Source organism: Poecilia reticulata, chromosome 4 (assembly GCF_904066995.2).
Source record: "Poecilia reticulata chromosome 4, P_reticulata-male-v2, whole genome shotgun sequence".
NCBI classification, from domain to species: domain Eukaryota; kingdom Metazoa; phylum Chordata; class Actinopteri; order Cyprinodontiformes; family Poeciliidae; genus Poecilia; species Poecilia reticulata.
In genome coordinates this window covers 23,044,400-23,062,303 of record NC_088833.1, presented here as the reverse complement: position 1 = coordinate 23,062,303, position 17,904 = coordinate 23,044,400, and the positions used below count along the sequence as shown (strand labels likewise).

At 39.4% G+C, this 17,904-nt stretch overlaps 1 protein-coding gene across 1 annotated transcript in view; it reads right to left on the bottom strand.

Moving 5' to 3' along the window:
• The window catches only part of ncanb (neurocan b), a 158,506-nt gene that overhangs the window by 87,997 nt on the left and 52,605 nt on the right, over positions 1-17,904 (bottom strand). The window contains exons 3-6 of the mRNA XM_008407242.3: positions 14,106-14,335; positions 13,823-13,991; positions 4,861-5,035; positions 3,169-3,296 (exon numbers count right to left, since the gene is read on the bottom strand). Coding sequence (XP_008405464.2) covers positions 3,169-3,296; positions 4,861-5,035; positions 13,823-13,991; positions 14,106-14,335 — 702 coding nt within the window. The remainder of the gene's footprint in view (positions 1-3,168; positions 3,297-4,860; positions 5,036-13,822; positions 13,992-14,105; positions 14,336-17,904) is intronic.

Below are 17,904 nucleotides of genomic sequence, written 5' to 3'. Positions count from 1 at the left end.
AAATAATTAATTACTGCAGAAAACCTCAAAATGTTTGAAAAGGATTACACTCTCCATGTGCAAAAGCATGACTGTTCGGTTAATTAGTCTCTCAATCGTGACCTTAGTTTTGAGAGTGAGCATGCATCCACGGTTGGTTGTCTTGTGTGTTGCTCTGTAATGGACTGGGCCGCCTATCCAGGATGCAGTTCGCCTTTTGCCCTTTTACCTCCAGGTTTAAGCACCAGCCTCCAGCAACCCTTCAAAATTCAGTAGATATAATCAAATAGATGGATGCATATTTTTCACAATGTTCCACTGAGTCATTTATTAAAAAAAAAAAAAAAAAAAAAAGATAATTAATTGAATCAGTCAACCTTTGCCTCCTTAGCATCTCGGTGGCATTCTACATATAAATAAAGTGTAAATAGCTTTAGAAAAGTCTGACCTTTCTCCATTACATTTGATGATACCTGCGGCTGGACCGCCTCATAATAAACGACCGAAATAAGCTCACCCACTGAGAAGGTCAGGCTGTGGTTTTAAAAGCCTGCTGCTGTATTAGTTGTTCTCCGGAGTACGAGGGAGGAGGTCATTAAAGTACAGCAAGCATCTAATTTCAGTCTGGTGACTAAAATTAAATAAAATATCAAGGTGGATTATGTGCTGTGTTATTATTTGGTCTGGAGATGCCTTTCAAAATTAGCACTGATGGCTCACTCAAGTCCGTACAGACTGTTATATGGATCAGAAACGGGTTGCAGAGAAAGTACTCAGAGAATATTTTAAAACTCCTCTGCTTATGGTTTAAATTGCTTTTGGCAGAGAACTGGGTGGAGTGGCCAGTTCTCTTTAGAGAAGTGAGAAAGGCAGTAGCCATCCTCCACCTGCTGTGGCGCCCAGCCAGGTAAACTTGAGGTCTACTACAATTTTTTTTTTCCTCTTACAACACGAACAATATTCAAAGTCATGGAAAACAGTTCTGGTGAAAACATTAAAAGAGCAGGACCATTAAACTAAGACTGTTTTAAAAAGTACAGCTGATAAATTATAAGTGTCAGAGGATAAACTGTGGGCTGGTCATCGCAGCAGATTTAACCAATTAATAACACGAACGCCTCATGAAAAATGAGTAATTCTGTGCTTGTTTTGTGCCAAACTTTTTGTGTGCAAACACTGTGATCATTTCCCCTGAGCTTTTCAAAAAATACAAATATTTGCAAAGTCTGAACTCCCGAAGCGTTCAGAGTCTAATATAAGAAAAAATAAATGTAAATCCATCTTGCTTCTCATCATCTTCAGAGTTCATTACACTTAATAGACCCATTTAAAATTTATAACAAATCTGAAACTTTGCAAATACCTGTTTGCGAGAAAAAGAACCTCGTATTTACTGCTGCGAGTGTCGAGCTTCTGGGAATGCAAATGCAGTTTACAGTGACAGGAAGTTTTGTGCGATGTGCAAAATTAATGAATACGTTGGAAAAAGGTTTGCATTATATCTCGTAGAGCAAAACTAAACCTCCAACGCTGGATGGATTTTAGCAGCTAAAGTGCTGTTAACATTTGTAATACACACGGCTAAGTTCGAATTCAATGAAGTCTGAAAATGTTTGAAGGAATTACTTCACAGACGGGTTTGAGCAGAACTATTTCACTGTGTGATTCTGGGGGAAAAATAGTAAAAAAAAATTAAAAAAAACAGTTGAGAAGCTGCTGGTGGAGGAACAGGAAGAGGAAGGAGAATGGGAATGTAAGGCTAACCACAAACCAGAGAATAAGGAGACAAAACAAAACACCTGCAGCAGGAGGATATATTTATTTCGGTGGCGTTTTCCCCTCTGGAACGAACATTACACAAGGGAGGAGTTTAAGCGGCGACTCAGGAAGAAAAATAGTACGCTCTAAGCGGTAGCTGTAACTTTTTACATTTTTTTTTTGTAACTGTAACTACTGACTCGAAAGGGAAATAATGAAGGTGCAGTACAATGAACAGTACAACTCAAATTGTTGTGCAAATATTGATATTTACAGTAGGGAGAATCTGCAATACCATTCTCCATGCCAACCTTAAATTATGTTCAGCAGGAGGATAAGGCAAGAAATGAATCATTTGGCCCAGATTTAACAGTAAAGCCATATGAGAAGAAAATAAATAGAGGGTTACTAAAAACGCTTCTGTGTAATGTTTAGCAAAATATTGTGAAGTTGTTCAGAAATGAACACAAAGGCCTCCAATTGTACTGAAAACCAAACAGTATTTTAGTTCGGCTTTTAGTGTCGTCAATCAGTTAGTCATTTCGAGGGGACATTTTTTTCCCACTCAGTGGATCATTGCTGCAGCTTTCAACATAAACAAAGACACTTTTCCTAATTAGTGAAGGCACTGGACACTAATAGGTTGCATAACAATAACACTGGTAAAATTCATAAAGCAGGGAAGATGTTAGATGTTACAAAACGTGTAAGAAACATTTAAAGAGGAAAATAAATAGCTGTTTATTCAGGCGATACAGAGTTAGACTTCAGTCGGCAATGGTCACTTTTGCTTCGACGTCGTTTTATATTTTTGCAGTTTGGTAGCTTTGTATCCGACCACTTATTAAAACAGTGACACACTGACTTATGAGCAAGAGTGATTTTAATCTGGAGCTGTAACTACATTGTAAAAGTGATACCGTTTAGTAGTTCTGCAAACTGGAGATTGGAAATCTCACAGTGAAAGAAACGCTATACTTCCTTTAGGAGACCACTGTATAGTTAGGAATCAGTAATCCTTTAGTGCATGTTTACATGGACAATTATAAGTACTGAATCTTATATTAACGCAATATTGAGGCGATTCAAATTATTTTTACATGATTAGAAGGAAAACAACATACTTGAGGACAAACCTCATTACATTGCAGAGGCAAGTAAAGGAAAACAATCACACTTAAAAAAAACACACTACACTTTAAGATGCCCCAGTTGTTATTAATCATAGTCAACCCTAAACAGGTGGGTTTTACCCTCGATTTATAATATTTGGCTGTTCTGCAGTTTTCTAGAAGTTTGTTCCAGATTTATGGAGCATAGAAGCTGAATGCTACTTCTACATGCTTGGTTCTGGTTCTGTGGCTGGGAAAGCAGACCAGAACCAAAAGACCTGCTCGAATTAACTCAAATTAATGGCTTCCTGACTCTCACCTTGAAGTTTTTTTGCAAAGCAGTAGACATCAAACAGCTCATCGGGAGCCCTGCTGCCATAGTTACGAACACCGGGCGAGTCCTCCCGATCACCATAGCAGCCGGGCCGAGGCGACTGGATGGGGTACCTGCAGAGGAAACCAAGTGGAAGGAGCAAACATAGAGAGAGTTAAAGAAGAAAGAGCAAGATTTATATGGCTTGGCCATGAAAAAAAGCAGCCGCAGACAGACCGAGTCCCCCAGGGATGGGTCCATGCACCCGAGTAGAAGATGAAAACCCAGCAACACTTTTATCATTTTTCTGCTCTGAATACAGTAAGTTTAAAGACATCTTCCCAAGGAAAAAAGAAACAAAAAAAACTCAAATTCCCAACCCTGACAGTAATACCACAGTGAGAAAAGTAAAAGCTATGTCATGCCAAGAGCAGGACATATGCTGTATATTCCCTTAACTCTTTTTAACTGTTTTGTTTTTAGCTATATTTTACTTTCAAGTTATGCCTAAACCGTTTCTTATGTTGCGACGTTTTCCGTAGGACGGCAGCAGAGAAACGTTGAGAGAAGGAGAGGCGAGAAGCAAAGCAGAGGGTAAAACAATCAGTAATTCCTGCAGCGACTCGGTATGCCTGAACAGCAGAAAGAAACGGCGATCCATACTGGGGCCAAACTTTTACACTTATTCCTCCAGAACATTGATTTCGGTAGCACCGGGACACAACAAAGAAGATGATTAAAAGACTGCAATAGGTATACAGGGACTTGTAAAAAATAAAAAAGCATATAGAGTCAAATATACAGTGTGCACATAAAGTCTTTCCACTTGTGTGTGTGCATATATATATATATATATATATATATATATATATATATATATGGCTTCTGCTGCTCTATTTCTGTTTGTGGCTGAACAAACAACAATGGCTTTCTTTGTGCTTTTCCTCTTGGATTAATTGGACACCTCCCTCGTGGCTGACGTGCCATCAGAAACTCTTGAATCTGGACCAATTAGATGGCCACCTAGTAAAAAACAGCAAGGCTGCAGGACCGAAGGAACAACTGGAAAGAAAGAAGCGTCACTGCAAGGATGCGAAGAAGCTGTCAGGAGGACAACAAACAGCGTGTCTGCCCGCCGAAGCAACAGTGATTTGGAATTAAAATGGAGATACGGGGAATTAGACAAGATCTCATTGGGAGGTATTTTTTTCTTCTTTTTTTTCAGGGGATTTAACAGAAAATGGTAAAATAAAACACATGCGAGCCTCCTTACAGGCAGCTCCAATGGTGCAGATGCAACCAACTCATTTTCCAGTCATCAAACAGGCAATCAGTTTCAATTCTGTTGCACGGTTTTAATTCACATATTTTGACAAGATAAGAAGTGAAGCTATTTGGAAGTTCTTAAAATATTCACTTACTGCAGAAAGCCTTGTAACTAAACTGATAGTCGAATATAGCTGTAGTGTACATGAAGAGCATTCTATTCTGCCACTTGGATTCCAGACAATCATATGTCTGGCTACATTTTCGCCGAAGGAGAAACAACAGAAAAAGACGATGTGCTGCAGAGAGACTCGAGTATTTTTTCCTCCCATACTTATACAAATGTGTACAACACCTAAATCCTCTTTTCCTACTATTCCATTTGCATAGATTTTGAAACTCTGCACAGGAGAGGAAATCTTTTTGCCTCACCTTACAGTCTGGTCTGCCAGCCAGCCGGCGTCACAGTTCTCATAGCCGTCGGCGAAGGTTGATTGCAACTGGCCGGGTGTTGCAATGGTGGCCGAGTTCTCTATGCACACCCTCTTGGCATCAGCGAAGGACAAGGCGTAGCGATCGTGAGGGGCCCGGTAGTGGAACACTACACCTGAGATATAAACAAAGATAATGCATTAAAATCGTTGCATTGGTTCCCTGTGCGTCTCATAATATATTTTACATTTCTTTTTAGTGGCTTTTAAATGGTCTTAATGGTCTTAGGCAATCGTTTACTTGCAGAGCCGCTATCCTCAGGCATTGATCTATTAACAGGCCCAAGAATACTTAAGGAAATATTGCTCTCCAGTATTATGACAGCCATCTGTGGAATAGTACGCTCTCTGAGTGCCACAGAGGATGTGGCACTCAGACATTGTTTTGGCTGCGGTTCCTGAACCGGATAATCCGCGCTCAGTCCATCCACTTTCCACACATTTAAAAAAAGGCACATTTCATTTTGTGGGTTTATTGTTTATAGTTCTGTGTAGCACTTTGACCTGCTTTTAGTAGGAGGGTTGCTTTATAAATAAAAGTGATCCATTGATGGACGAGACACAAGACACCGGAACAAGCAGGGAGGCAGCACCAGAAAACAATGCCAATTTTACGGCCTGCAAATCTCAGCACGTTTTATGAACAGCAACCTGGTGCCATTAAAGCACGAGCACGTTCATCCGCGGAGGTAAACAGTGGAGCCCTCTAGCTCTAGTCATCATGTGTTGACATTGTTCCATCTGTGCAGGACAAACCGGCAGAGCTGGGGTTCAGCAACCTGCGTGTACTGTGCATGTATCTGATTTACATCAGGTCGTCGATTGGCTCAATTAAAAAAAAAGGAAGAAAATAAAAATACATACGTTGCCCTTGGATACAGTGTGTGACAAGCAGTGGGGATATTTATCTTACTGCTTCAGCTCTACACACAGAGTCTCTGTGCTGAATTGTCCCTGCTTCTAAGTTCATGATGGAATGACAAGCAAGGCAAACAAAGAAACGGAGCAACAATGCTTTCAATAGACTGGCACTTCTGCCAGGGTGTAAAATCCCCGTCACTGAGCGGCTGCTGGATGTGGGTACCAACAGCGCTGTCAGGTCTCATATTAAAGGCAGATGCATAAACGGAAAGCTTTCAGCAGGTATGTGTATTGAATTCTTAAAGGCAGTGACACCTTAGCATTTTTACGACAAGTATCACATTAGTGTTGCAGTCTGCTCTCTTAAAGATAAAGGTAATTTTATTTATATAGCACATTTTCAGCAACAAGGCAATACAAAGTGCTTTACTCTTAAAATGAAACTATCAAACTGAAAAGTTTCAGTCAGAAATCTAAATTTCAGGTTGGAAAACCAAAATGGCCGTGTTGCATCTAAAACAAGACGGCCAGTCTGAATAAATAAAATTTATTTATATTTTAGGCACCGTTATATACAACCATATATGTGAATACAAATCAGAGAAATACATATTTAGTCTGGTCACACTGAGCACATCCATGTGAAAATCCCACAAATTTTAACCTTTGAACCAAAGCAGAGTTTCTTATGCTTTGATTGTATTCCTACATCAGCACCAGTTGCCTCTTAATAACAAGGTATGATTTCAAAACAGCTAAAAATGTATGTCATAATTTATACCTCATATATTTGTTGATGTTCACTGATGGTCAGCTGGCTGATACATGGCTTCTATGTTTTTTTTTGTTGTTTTTTTTTATACGAGTATCAAAAAGAGAAGTAGTTTTTTTGGATATGTTTTCAGTAAAAAAAACACAAACATTCAAGGCATGAAAAATGAAGGAGAGCCTCACAACACTTGCTACTGAAGCATAACTGTTTTATTATGACTGTTGCTAAAGTATAAGCTGATTGGCAAACTGTTCTTTAAAAAAGGCAATTACTTTTTCTTAAAACTATGACACCGTTAAATTGCAGTGATGGAGAAAGTACTCAAAAAATTGACTTAAGTAAAAGTACAAATACACAGACAAAAATGTACTCAAGTAAAAGTAAAAACTACCACATTAACATTTGTACTTAAGTAAAAGTAAAAAAGTACTGGCTTTTAAAAATACTTAAGTATTAATATCATTAAGTGTACCGACCATATTTAATTTTAATACTTTAGAAATGTGCCATTTTAATGAACAATGCCACAGATAAAGCATGTTTTTATTGTGTTTACTCTGTAACAGTTTAGATTTAGATATGTGATTCTATGCATCATAATTTCAGGGATGGAAACATCTTGTCTCCTGTCCTAACATAACATGAACTTCACTTTTTTTTGCCACTAGTGGCATTTATTTTTAAAGAAATCCAACAGAAAGGGGATGGAAAGAAGGTGGGTGGGGGCGGACATGCAACCAAGAAGCCAATAGCAGAGTTGTAGTCAAGACCACCTACCCAAGACCAACTCAAGACCAGCACCCCATGCTACGTGACACAAAAGAATTTACTTTTACCTATCAAAATTGCTTCTCAAATTGATCTGAAAGATCCACATTCCCATAAAACACCTAGATAATAAATACTTAGAGCTGAAATAAATTTAATCAGTAAAGATCAGTCCAGAAGAATCAGATCGTTCCTGAATGTCATATCAATGCAGACTTTGGTCACAGAGTTGTCCCATATTTGCGACACCTCAGTGTCGCAAATATGGGACACTGATATTTGTGGCAACGCGTTGTCACGCGTTGTGCGTGAGTTGTCACGCGTTGTGACAACTCACAACGCGTTGTCACTCACGCCTTGTGAGTGACAACGCCTGAGTTGTCACTCACGCGTTGTCACTCAACGCGTGAGTGACAACTTTTTCTCATCGCAGATGCAACATGTGTCTCGGTCAGTACAGCTAGCTTTGCTAGCATCACAGATCTTACCTTTTTTTAAGCTTTCCTTCCAAGTGATGCTAAAAGTTGGACGAAGTCCCCACCGTCTGTGAAAGCGAAGCGCTGCTGATTTTACATGTCGCCATATCAATTTATGCAGGGCTATTATATCCACTGCGCATGTCTTGGAGCTCCGCGTGCCAGTAAAGGTGGAGCCCATGGGTGACAGCAGACACATAAGTCACGTTATTGCTTGGATTTTACGGCGCCACCTTAAGTCCCTGAACTTCACATTTTAACGGAGAAAAAGCGCAACGCGACTTGGATGTAACGAGTAACGCGACACTTTTGTAGAAATGCAGTGAAGTAAAAAGTACAGATACTTACTGTAAAATGTAGTGGAGTAAAAGTAGAAAGTACCCATTATTAAATCTACTTAAGTAAAGTACAGATACACGACAATTGTACTTAAGTACAGTTACTTCCCACCACTGTTAAATTGTAGTAAGAACGATAACAAGCAGTCCAAGTACCATCGTACCGCTTGTACCGCAGCGTGCGAACCGAGGCTTCAGGGTACGCACAAATGCTGAAAAAGGGTGGTGAGAAAATGAAATTGACTAGAAGAAACTAGCTCAGTTGAACTGTGAAAGGTCCACACGTCCATCTACCAATCTCTGCCCGACATTCACACGCCCCCGAGGACCAGCCAGTGTCCTGCAAGCTTGCGTGCTTCTGCCTCCTTTATCCTCTATGACTTTGTCTGGGAAAGTGAGAGATTCCATGTGAGACGGATGCCGAAGAGGCCGTTTAAGTATTAGAATAACACTACAGGCTTTAGTGCAAAAAAAAAAAAAAGCTAGCGCCGGTGTTTTGAACGTAATATGCAAACAGAATTCTCCTCGGTCTCTGCGGACTGTCTGGCTTTTCGGTCATTCTCCTTCTCTCAGCTATATGGAGCATAAACCCTCTGAAATATCTCCTTATTTTTTTCTTGCCCTTATTTTCATCCTTCATCCCCTTGATTTGAGGCTGTGGGACTTTGTCCAAGCAGAGATGCTAGTTTGCTCATTAATATGTACGCAGGAGAGACAAATAACTTTCCTCTCAGTAAGAGGAAACCCTGTCCTGTTCCACAGGAGGGTTGAATGCCCAGCACCTTATGTTTATTTTTACCCTCAGCATCTTTGCACATCCTCACATGGTCTCTAAGGGGAAGAGCAGAGAGGCACCATATGTGACTGAATGATGCCCTCGTTTCAGCATGGTGAGTAGCTGGTACTCTTTGCCCCCCTGGCAGGGTGCAGTGTACTAGGCAAACTCTGTCTGTCATTGTTAGACAAACAAATATATAAAAATAACTGTATTAATTTGTGAAAGCAGACGCAGAATTTCAATTCAAGATGACTCTGAAACAACGGGAATAAAACTTGGATCCAAAACATTAATTTTAGGGCGTAAGTCTATGAAATATGCTCATCTGCTTTCTTGCTAAGAGTTAGGAGGGAAAACTGCTCTTGATTCTTGGAATAAAAACTGGAAATTAGACAGGATCTGCTTAATAACATTTTTTTTTTTAAATGTGGAGCTTTAAAACTCAAATTCTCATAGTAATACTGGTAACTTAGATTTTTTTTCCAGTTCTTAGCTTTATGACTTTATGAGAATGACTAAGACAGTCCAGTTTAAAATTAAAAGAAGAAAATAATGTAATTACCTCAAAAATTGTTCTTAGATATTAAAGTGACTAGACTTTAATTCAATATGTCATGAAACAAATCACAATGAGAGCACATATGAATCTCTAATCACTAAAATAATTTTATTCCAACAAGCAGTAAGTTGTTGTGTTGCTTTTTAACTAAGAATTATTATAGATTGTATTTACTGCTCAACAAATACTAAATAACTATTTAGGTTTAGATATAAATCAATTTAAATGTGCCACATTAGAATAAACAAAATATTATACTAAGTGACTACTAATAAGCTTCTTTAGATTTACAAAGTTATTGATTTTTTTAATACAGACTAACTTTCAAGTCGATCAGTGTCTACTATTTATTCAAAGAGGAGAAAAACAGCATAACATGATATTCAAGTGAGATGTCTGTTTGTCAAAAAGCTCCAAAACAAAATTTCTACTAATAAAGTTGCATTTTTCCACACTGACAACAATTTAATCATTTGGAGGAACGGAAACAGAAACGAGACTGAATGTGAGCCTATTTTCTTACAACCAACAATTTCCTCTTAACATGTTGCACTCATTTTCTCCTTTCACTCCACTCTGTTTTTTTTTAATTATAATTATTATTTTTGTTTTGTAAGCAGTTATGGAAAATAGTGGTGAACAGATTCTCCAGCAGCCCACCAATATCTGATCCAACGGGGACATCGCTGTTTTTAACATCAGTGCAAAATTATTTTTAAACTTCTTTTTTTTAAACACATCTACAAGGACTACTACTCAAAAATAATAGCAAACAAAATTATATATAGTTTAGAGTTGTATTTAAAGCGGCTCAAAGTTTTATGGAGCATAGTACAAATATATTCAGAAAGCATTTCAGAGTTACATAATCTCTGCCTCTTGACTTGTTAGTTTCATGTAGCCACTTACAAATCTAAAATGGATAAGTCTTGTAAGAGAGAGAGAGAGAATATGTGGGACAAGAAAGTGAAGATTAAAAAATGAAACACAGTTCTGAACATGAAATGAGTGGTGTGGAGTATTATGTAACGATACAGTCGAGCAGTATCAGTACTTGCAAATGACCAATTTGATGCCTGAACAGAATTAGCGAGAAGGGTCGAGCGCTGTCACGTCGCAGGACTTGACAATAAAGACCAAACCGCAGAGACGGTTGCTCCTCACCGGCTTCATAAACGGTTTCATTCTGAACAAGAGGCAGTGATTGGCCAGGAGTTGCAGGACACAGGCTCTCAAAAGCATCATATTAGGGTTAATGAAGATGCTGCTATTTAAGAAGGGAGAACTGGGCTCTACATCCCTCAGACAAAACCTAGAAAAATGGAAAACGGATAAGACACAATTGCCTGATTTCCCTGTATTGTAGTTTGCACATATTCCCTTAAGGGTAATTTACGGACAAGGAGAAAATGATATTTGTGTTACTTAAAACAGTGGCTATTGTAGCATGCTGCGCCTCTCCAAAATAATAAGGTCACTGCATTTAGCGCTGATGTTAGCTATATTTATACACGCACAGTTTGCTCCAAGGTGTGCAGTTGCTCTGGTGATTATAGCAGCTTGCCATTAAACATAAACATGAGTGAACTGGACAGAATGTGGCGACAGCTTTAAAACTACAACACCTTAACAAAGTCTTTGAAACTCTCCAAGCTGTTACTAGCTAATTTGTTACCAAAGAACCATACAAGGCTAAAGATGAAGAAGTATCCATCCATCCATTTTCTTGCACCCTTGTCCCTTAGTGGGGTCGGGAGGGTTGCTGGTGCCTATCTCCAGCTAACGTTTCGGGCACCCCGGACAGGTCTCCAGTCTGTCGCAGGGCAACACAGAGACAAACAGGACACACAACCATGCACACACACACTAAGGGGCAATTTGGAAAGGCCAATTAACCTGACAGTCATGTTTTTGGATTGTGGGAGGAAACCGGAGTACCCGGAGAAAACCCACGCATGCACAGGGAGAACATGCAAACTCCATGCAGAAAGACCAGGGCTGGGAATCGAACCCAGAACATTCTTGCTGCGTGGCAACAGCTCTACCAACTGCGCCACTTTGCAGCCGGTGAAGAAGTAGTAGTAGTAGTAGTAGTAGTAGTACTGAAATAGCTTGGTGGGATAATCTTTAATGTTTCCAAGTGCCTTTCACCATTCATCACACGTTCAGCAGGGACAGTAAACAGCTGTAACGATTGTATTAACCTGACATGGAAAACAGAGTTATTAGTATTCATAGCTGCTGCAGACGTGGAAGACAAAGTGTTAACGCAGCCATCGAGTGCAGCAGAGATTTTGATAAGGAATGTTTTCTACAGATGAAATCAAATTTCCGAAGGAAATACTCAGTGGTTTCAAATACTCGTCACAGAGAACCACTGAGAAAAAAAAATGCAGAAAAATGGTACAGGATTACACAGAATGTCAGATGTTTAGATAATCACACACACGATCCAGTGTGCACGTGGTAATTGCATGGTTTAGGAAGCACCGATGCTCGTGAACTGTTAATAGATTATAATAGAAACAGTTCAAATTAATTCCACAGAAAAATCCATGAATTCATGAATACTGAAGTGCAAACAGGCCAGGGTCCACTGTACTCCCACAGGTCTGAACGCCTGACTTTATATATTAATGAACTTTAATAAAATTCCAGTCTTGATACATAGGCTTAAAGAGCTTAAGATTTGAATCCGCCTTGCAGCTGTAAGAGCCGTCTGCATGCCTTTATGTACCTGTGGCCATGGAAGTGATCGCAACAATCAAACTCAATAATTTGGAGGAGGGTCTCTGTACTTTTGGTAATCTAATGTTAGGTGAAGACGCTGTACTTCAAACTGGCATTTTAATAAACCCAACCATGGAGCCAACTCTTTATTTAGTATAGCCATAAATAAAACTAAGGCTCTGTTTACCCAGAGCCGATCTTCAGTGGAACCGTAACCTTTCAGAGATGAGACAACTGATGCTTGTGTTGTCTGGCTGAAAACCACAAAACAACCGAACACTTGGCTCGTAGTAGACAGAAACATGTGTTTTCTAAATGAGGTGGTAGATAAGCCCATGCGTTTCGATAACATGCTAAAATCACAGCGCCATATACTGGCCTGGCATGACAACTACAGCTGACTGAAGGTAGTCTTGTCTAAACATGGACCGTTTCTCCAACCATCATCCAAAAATTCCCACGGTTTCCAGACGGTGATCTTGGGTAAACACCGCCTAAGTCAATGCAAGTGCAGAAATGTTTATTTTGAGCAAAGAAGGTACTTTAAAATGAGGCAGCGTTTTACACAGGAATCTATTGTTATGCGTAGCAAAGTCCTCACTGATCCTCTCTGAGTATCTGGGTTGATGAGTAATTATGAATAATCAATTAAACAATTATAAATATCCAAAGAAATTACAGCGGCCGTAAATCAGCACCGTGTCTCTTGATGAAGGCAGTCTTATCGATCAAGCCGCTGTATGTGAGACATCTAATTAATTTCGAAAGCAAAATCTTATAAAGAGCAGCAAAAAAAGGCTCAGAGCCTTTTAGTCCTTGCAAGATGTCAATCGAACTGCTAGGATACAGAATTGATTATTCTTTTTATTCATAAGAATAAACTCAAGTTTTAGTATATTCTATAATCTAATATTTTTAGTGTTTGATATTCGTACATTCTAGTCATTTTGATATGTGTAGATAGTTATTTTTAGGTAAAGTTATTAGATAGAGAAGAAAATTAAATTAAATACATGAAGGAGAACTTGTTTAATTGATTAAACTGCAATTGAGTGGAAATGACAGTGAAGCTGTTATGAGCCTTAAGACTTAGATTTTTTTCATGACATAGTTTTGTTCTGTACTATAGGTTTTCCAAATCAAAGGAACTAAATACCCCGTCAAATAAAGCGTTACCAAAAACAATTTACACAGTTATACAAGTAAAAGAAAATGGAAATAGTCACAATTATATGCAGTTTCACAAATCTTTGAAAAGTCCTGAACCAGCACCACAGTGTGCTTCCAAGCTTCTCGTTTTTTCTTGTCCCGCTTTTTGAAGTTCTTTCCGTTTATAATTGATTTTGTTCAGTTTATTAAATCGGTGCCAAATTGCAACAATGTCTCTCAAAACACTTTTCGAGAACCACATGTCCAGTTCGAGTCCAGTTTTAAAGGTAAAACAAGAAATTTACTTTTTCGTGTTTTTGTCTTTTTAAATTCCAGCCTTTTGATCCGACCAGTGCGAAAAGAGTAATCTCTTAAAAGTTTGCTCTTGTATCTGAGAGCAGCTTTTTATTTTAACCTCTTGGTCGCAGCAACCTACAAACAACTGTTCAAATATATATAACACTTTGTTTACCTGTGACCTCCAGTGGAACGGTGTCCTGCTCGTCGTTGATGCCCACCACAACTTCACAGCGATAGAGTCCAGAGTCGCTGGACCGCAACCCGGTCAGAGCAAGGCTAGCATTGTAGCGGTCCTTACTGTACCCAGGCAGCGACACGCGACCCTGGAAGGCCTTTTTCACCTGAAAAATGTGGAGAACGAGTGAATAATAAAAAAAGAAGAGATTATAATAACTGTGGAGCAAGACAGTTAATATCCAGTGAAGTGATTCATATTTCATTGGTCACTGCTGTACCTTGACCACGTTGTCTCTGGCCACCAGGACCGACTGCTCCTTCTGCAGGCCATCTGAGCCTCTCTGACCCCAAACCTTGGTCCATTTGATCCTGGGGGGCTCGTGGAAAGAGCTGCCGCCAGGGCGAAGGGTGAAGAGGCAAGGGAGCAGCACCGTCTTGGACAGCTCCTCGGTAATGGTCTGATGAGTGACCTTCCGCATATTCACCATAGTGTCAGCACTGGTTAAACCTGAGGAGAGCCGAGGGGGAAAGGGGAAGAAAGAAGAAGCGAGATTAAAAATCAATCCGCTCTCGTAAATGCGGCCACCGAGCGCTATTTCTCATTACTCTGAAAAGGTTTCGGTTAATTGATTCGCGCGGCCACAACGTGTGCTTTCCTTCCAGTTTCTTTAGTTCCATCACGATCCTCCTGTTTGTGGAGTAAAAGCAAAGTAGTCAGAAACTCATTGGATGTCTTTGATGATTTTCAGTGATCTAGCAGAGGGTTGTTGTTGCAGCTGACAGAACAAGTCGGTGAATAGGGAAAACGTCAAACATGCTTGATAAACCTTACATCACCCCTTGAATATGCAGCGCGAAATCAATACCAAATACCTCTTTGTTATTTAAAGCATTGCCTCCAAGAAGAAGGTGTTAGTCGTAATATTAACAAGATCTCATGTTTGTCTGCATGTACAACATTTATAATACATTATCAAAATGCTCTAATGTCTTGTTTGAAATAAAATAATTGCATCATTTGCATTGCAGAGGCAAACACCTTAGAAAAGAGCTTCTGATCCACATGTGCTTGTTTATATTTAACGCACACAGCAATTTTTTTTTTTCTTTTTCTTCTTGCTCTCTTACCTTTCCCTGTTCTCTTTCCTGTTACGTCTAAGAACAATATATAAAAAAAGGCACATTCTCTAAATGACATCTCCACAAACCCGTGGCGGTGCATGCACGTTGAATCAGCTGACCGAGTTGTTAGCCACGCTGCTAGAGGCAGATCTGTCACTCAGTGGAGCACTTTGGTATAATCCTCACTCCTCAGACTGACCCGCTGCGCAGACGACCCCAGAGTTACAGATTGATTAAAGTGCTGTCCTTTGGTCAACCTCAGGTAGACAATTTAAGTTTTGGTGGATGCATCTCAACATGTACCCGTTTCAACAACTGTCGCAGACTAAACATGTAACAGAACATCAAGTTTTGTTGAGATCTAATAAATGTTATTTTATTAGATCAACGCATTGAAAATATGTTGTATATTTTTGACCTGAAATGTAGTGTTATTTTCAGTTTGACTATTTATTTTGGCTATTTTAAAGATAAGTGCCAAACATGAAAACAAACATTCCAAATACACCAAAACATAAAAAGAAAGAAAAGTAAGAAAATCTCAGAGCAGGTTTCAGACTTTGAAGGAAGACTTCGACATGGTGATGCTTTAATCGAGTCTCTCTAGGACACTCTGGCATTGAAAAAAATTCATTACATGTAAAAAAAAAAATAATTCCCTAAAGGAAATCTGATGTAGACATGGCAGAAACGCTATTCTTCTGTTTGCTTCTGAGAGTGGAATCAGTAATGTGCCGACGAGCGATGAAGCGACGGCATGACACCACGATGCCTCTCTGACCAACTACACACACATCAAACCACGCAGCAAATGGAATTGAACTAAACAAACCTGGATTACAATTTAATCGTGTTGTGTCATTCACTGGAACACACTTTAAACTTTTGGGAAGGCATCTTTGCAGGTTGTTTAAATTTGCTCCAAACATCCAGCAGCCCCTGCAGGCTGAGTTTGCACTCCCCGGGCGGACAGCGTCTGAGTGAGCCACAGCTGGCGGATTCTTTTGGACCTGGAGACACAACGCTGAGAAACCCGACCTTAAGAATGAAGAAACAAGCCGAGATATTCTAAACAGCAGGTCCTGAACAGCTGAATTGAAACAACTAATTTATAGCAGAGATCTGCAGCAATAAACATTGTTTTTTATTATTATTATTATTATTTTAATAAATTACCTTAGGGTTAGATGTTCATTTAAAAACATTCCACTGGTCTCTCATGAAATTATATCGTCACTTTGCATACATATTGGAACAAAACCTGGGTCTGCGTCGCAAAGAGCCTTCAGACATGATTTGTTGAGAATTGGCGCTGGAATTGAATTTCAACGTCCGTCCAGAATGAACAAAATCACACCCTTACATTGTTCTCAGCAGTCAGCTGGCAAATGGTTAAATCTATACTTATAACGCGCTCCACAGAAAAGGGATCCAGCTTTCTGTTGTTGTTCTTCACGGTCAAAATAATTCAAATTCAAACGTGAATCTGTCAAAAAAAAAAAAAAAAGCATCCCAGATACTGTATGCCCACTTGCTGTCATGATCTCCCTGGCTTTGAGCCCCTCATCAGACAGTGTCACTGTGACAGCGGCCCTCACCGTGTTTGCCTCGCTCCGTCTTTTTTACATCCCAGTTAACATCTCTGACAGCTGGGTTATTCTCACAGGAGTGGTGTTGGAGCAGAAGCTGTCTGTCACAACTTCCACCCTTCTAAACAGCAAAGGGGGAACTTTTTTTTTATTTCTTTGTTTTTCTTTTCTTAGTTTTCCAATTTTTCTTTAGAGACAGAGAGATGCTACTCTAATTCTTTTCACCATTTCTTTGATTTTTTTCTGTGTTTCTTAAACTCACTGTGGCCTTCCTGGTTTCATTCTTTGACTATTAGAAATCTTTACCTTGCGTCACGGTATGTCAAGGTGCAACAACAAACACATTTTGATACATTTTGGTTCTATTTCAAAAGGACTCAGTTTTCAAATTTATTTAGCAAATTTGAAAAGTGTTGCACACATTTGTTTTCAGCTGCCTCAACCCTGACTCCCTTGATTGAATTCTAGAGCAAACCATTACCTTTTGGATTAATGATAGTAAATAGACTCCTGCTTTGAGTGATTTAATCTCAGTTTAAGCACAGCTGTTCTGGGAAAGCCTCGGAGGTTTGTCAAAAGTCCGACCATTAAATGTGTACTTCACATATGGAAAGAAGGAAGCAACCAATGAAAGAAAGGCAAAATAAACTGCATTAAAGTTGATTCAGCTTGATGCAAAAAGCTACGATGGAAAACTAACTACGTGAACAAACCATTCCAATGCTGAAACATGATGGTGGTAAAATGATCATGCTTGTTCTCTTCTTCAGCAGAGGCAGGGAAATGTTGGAAATGTGTTAAAACTGTTTGCAAAATGAAGCGAGCTACTAGTGAATAGAGCACAAGGCTGTTGGAGTCATCTAGACCTAACCACAAACAATCCCAGCCACCAGTTTTTGTCCGGATATTGAGTTTTGAAGGAAGCCGATGAACATTCATGAAGTCTGTTGATTACAACACAGATGACGGTGGACAAACATGAAGAAAAAGAGCCCGCTGATTTATTTCCCTTAGTGCTACCGTCCACTGCAAACTATTTATTTGTCCTTCTGCGGACTCACTTGATTGAATGCATGTTAAAGCGCTACACCCTACAGGGTCAGTCTGTCCTGTCTGTAATTAAATGTCAGATTGTTTAAACAGTAAACTTGCAGCAATCACAGACACGACACACTGCTGTTTTGTCATTTTGTCCCCCCCCCCCCGGTGTCCTGCATATTCTCTTCTCTCTATTCATGCCCTACAATTCGGGCTACATGCCAGTTTTAAAACCCATTATTTCAACTCATCTTTTTTTTCTCTCTATTTTCTCTTCATCTTTGTATGACAGATTTACTTTTTCCTTTATCCTTGTTGAAAAAGATGC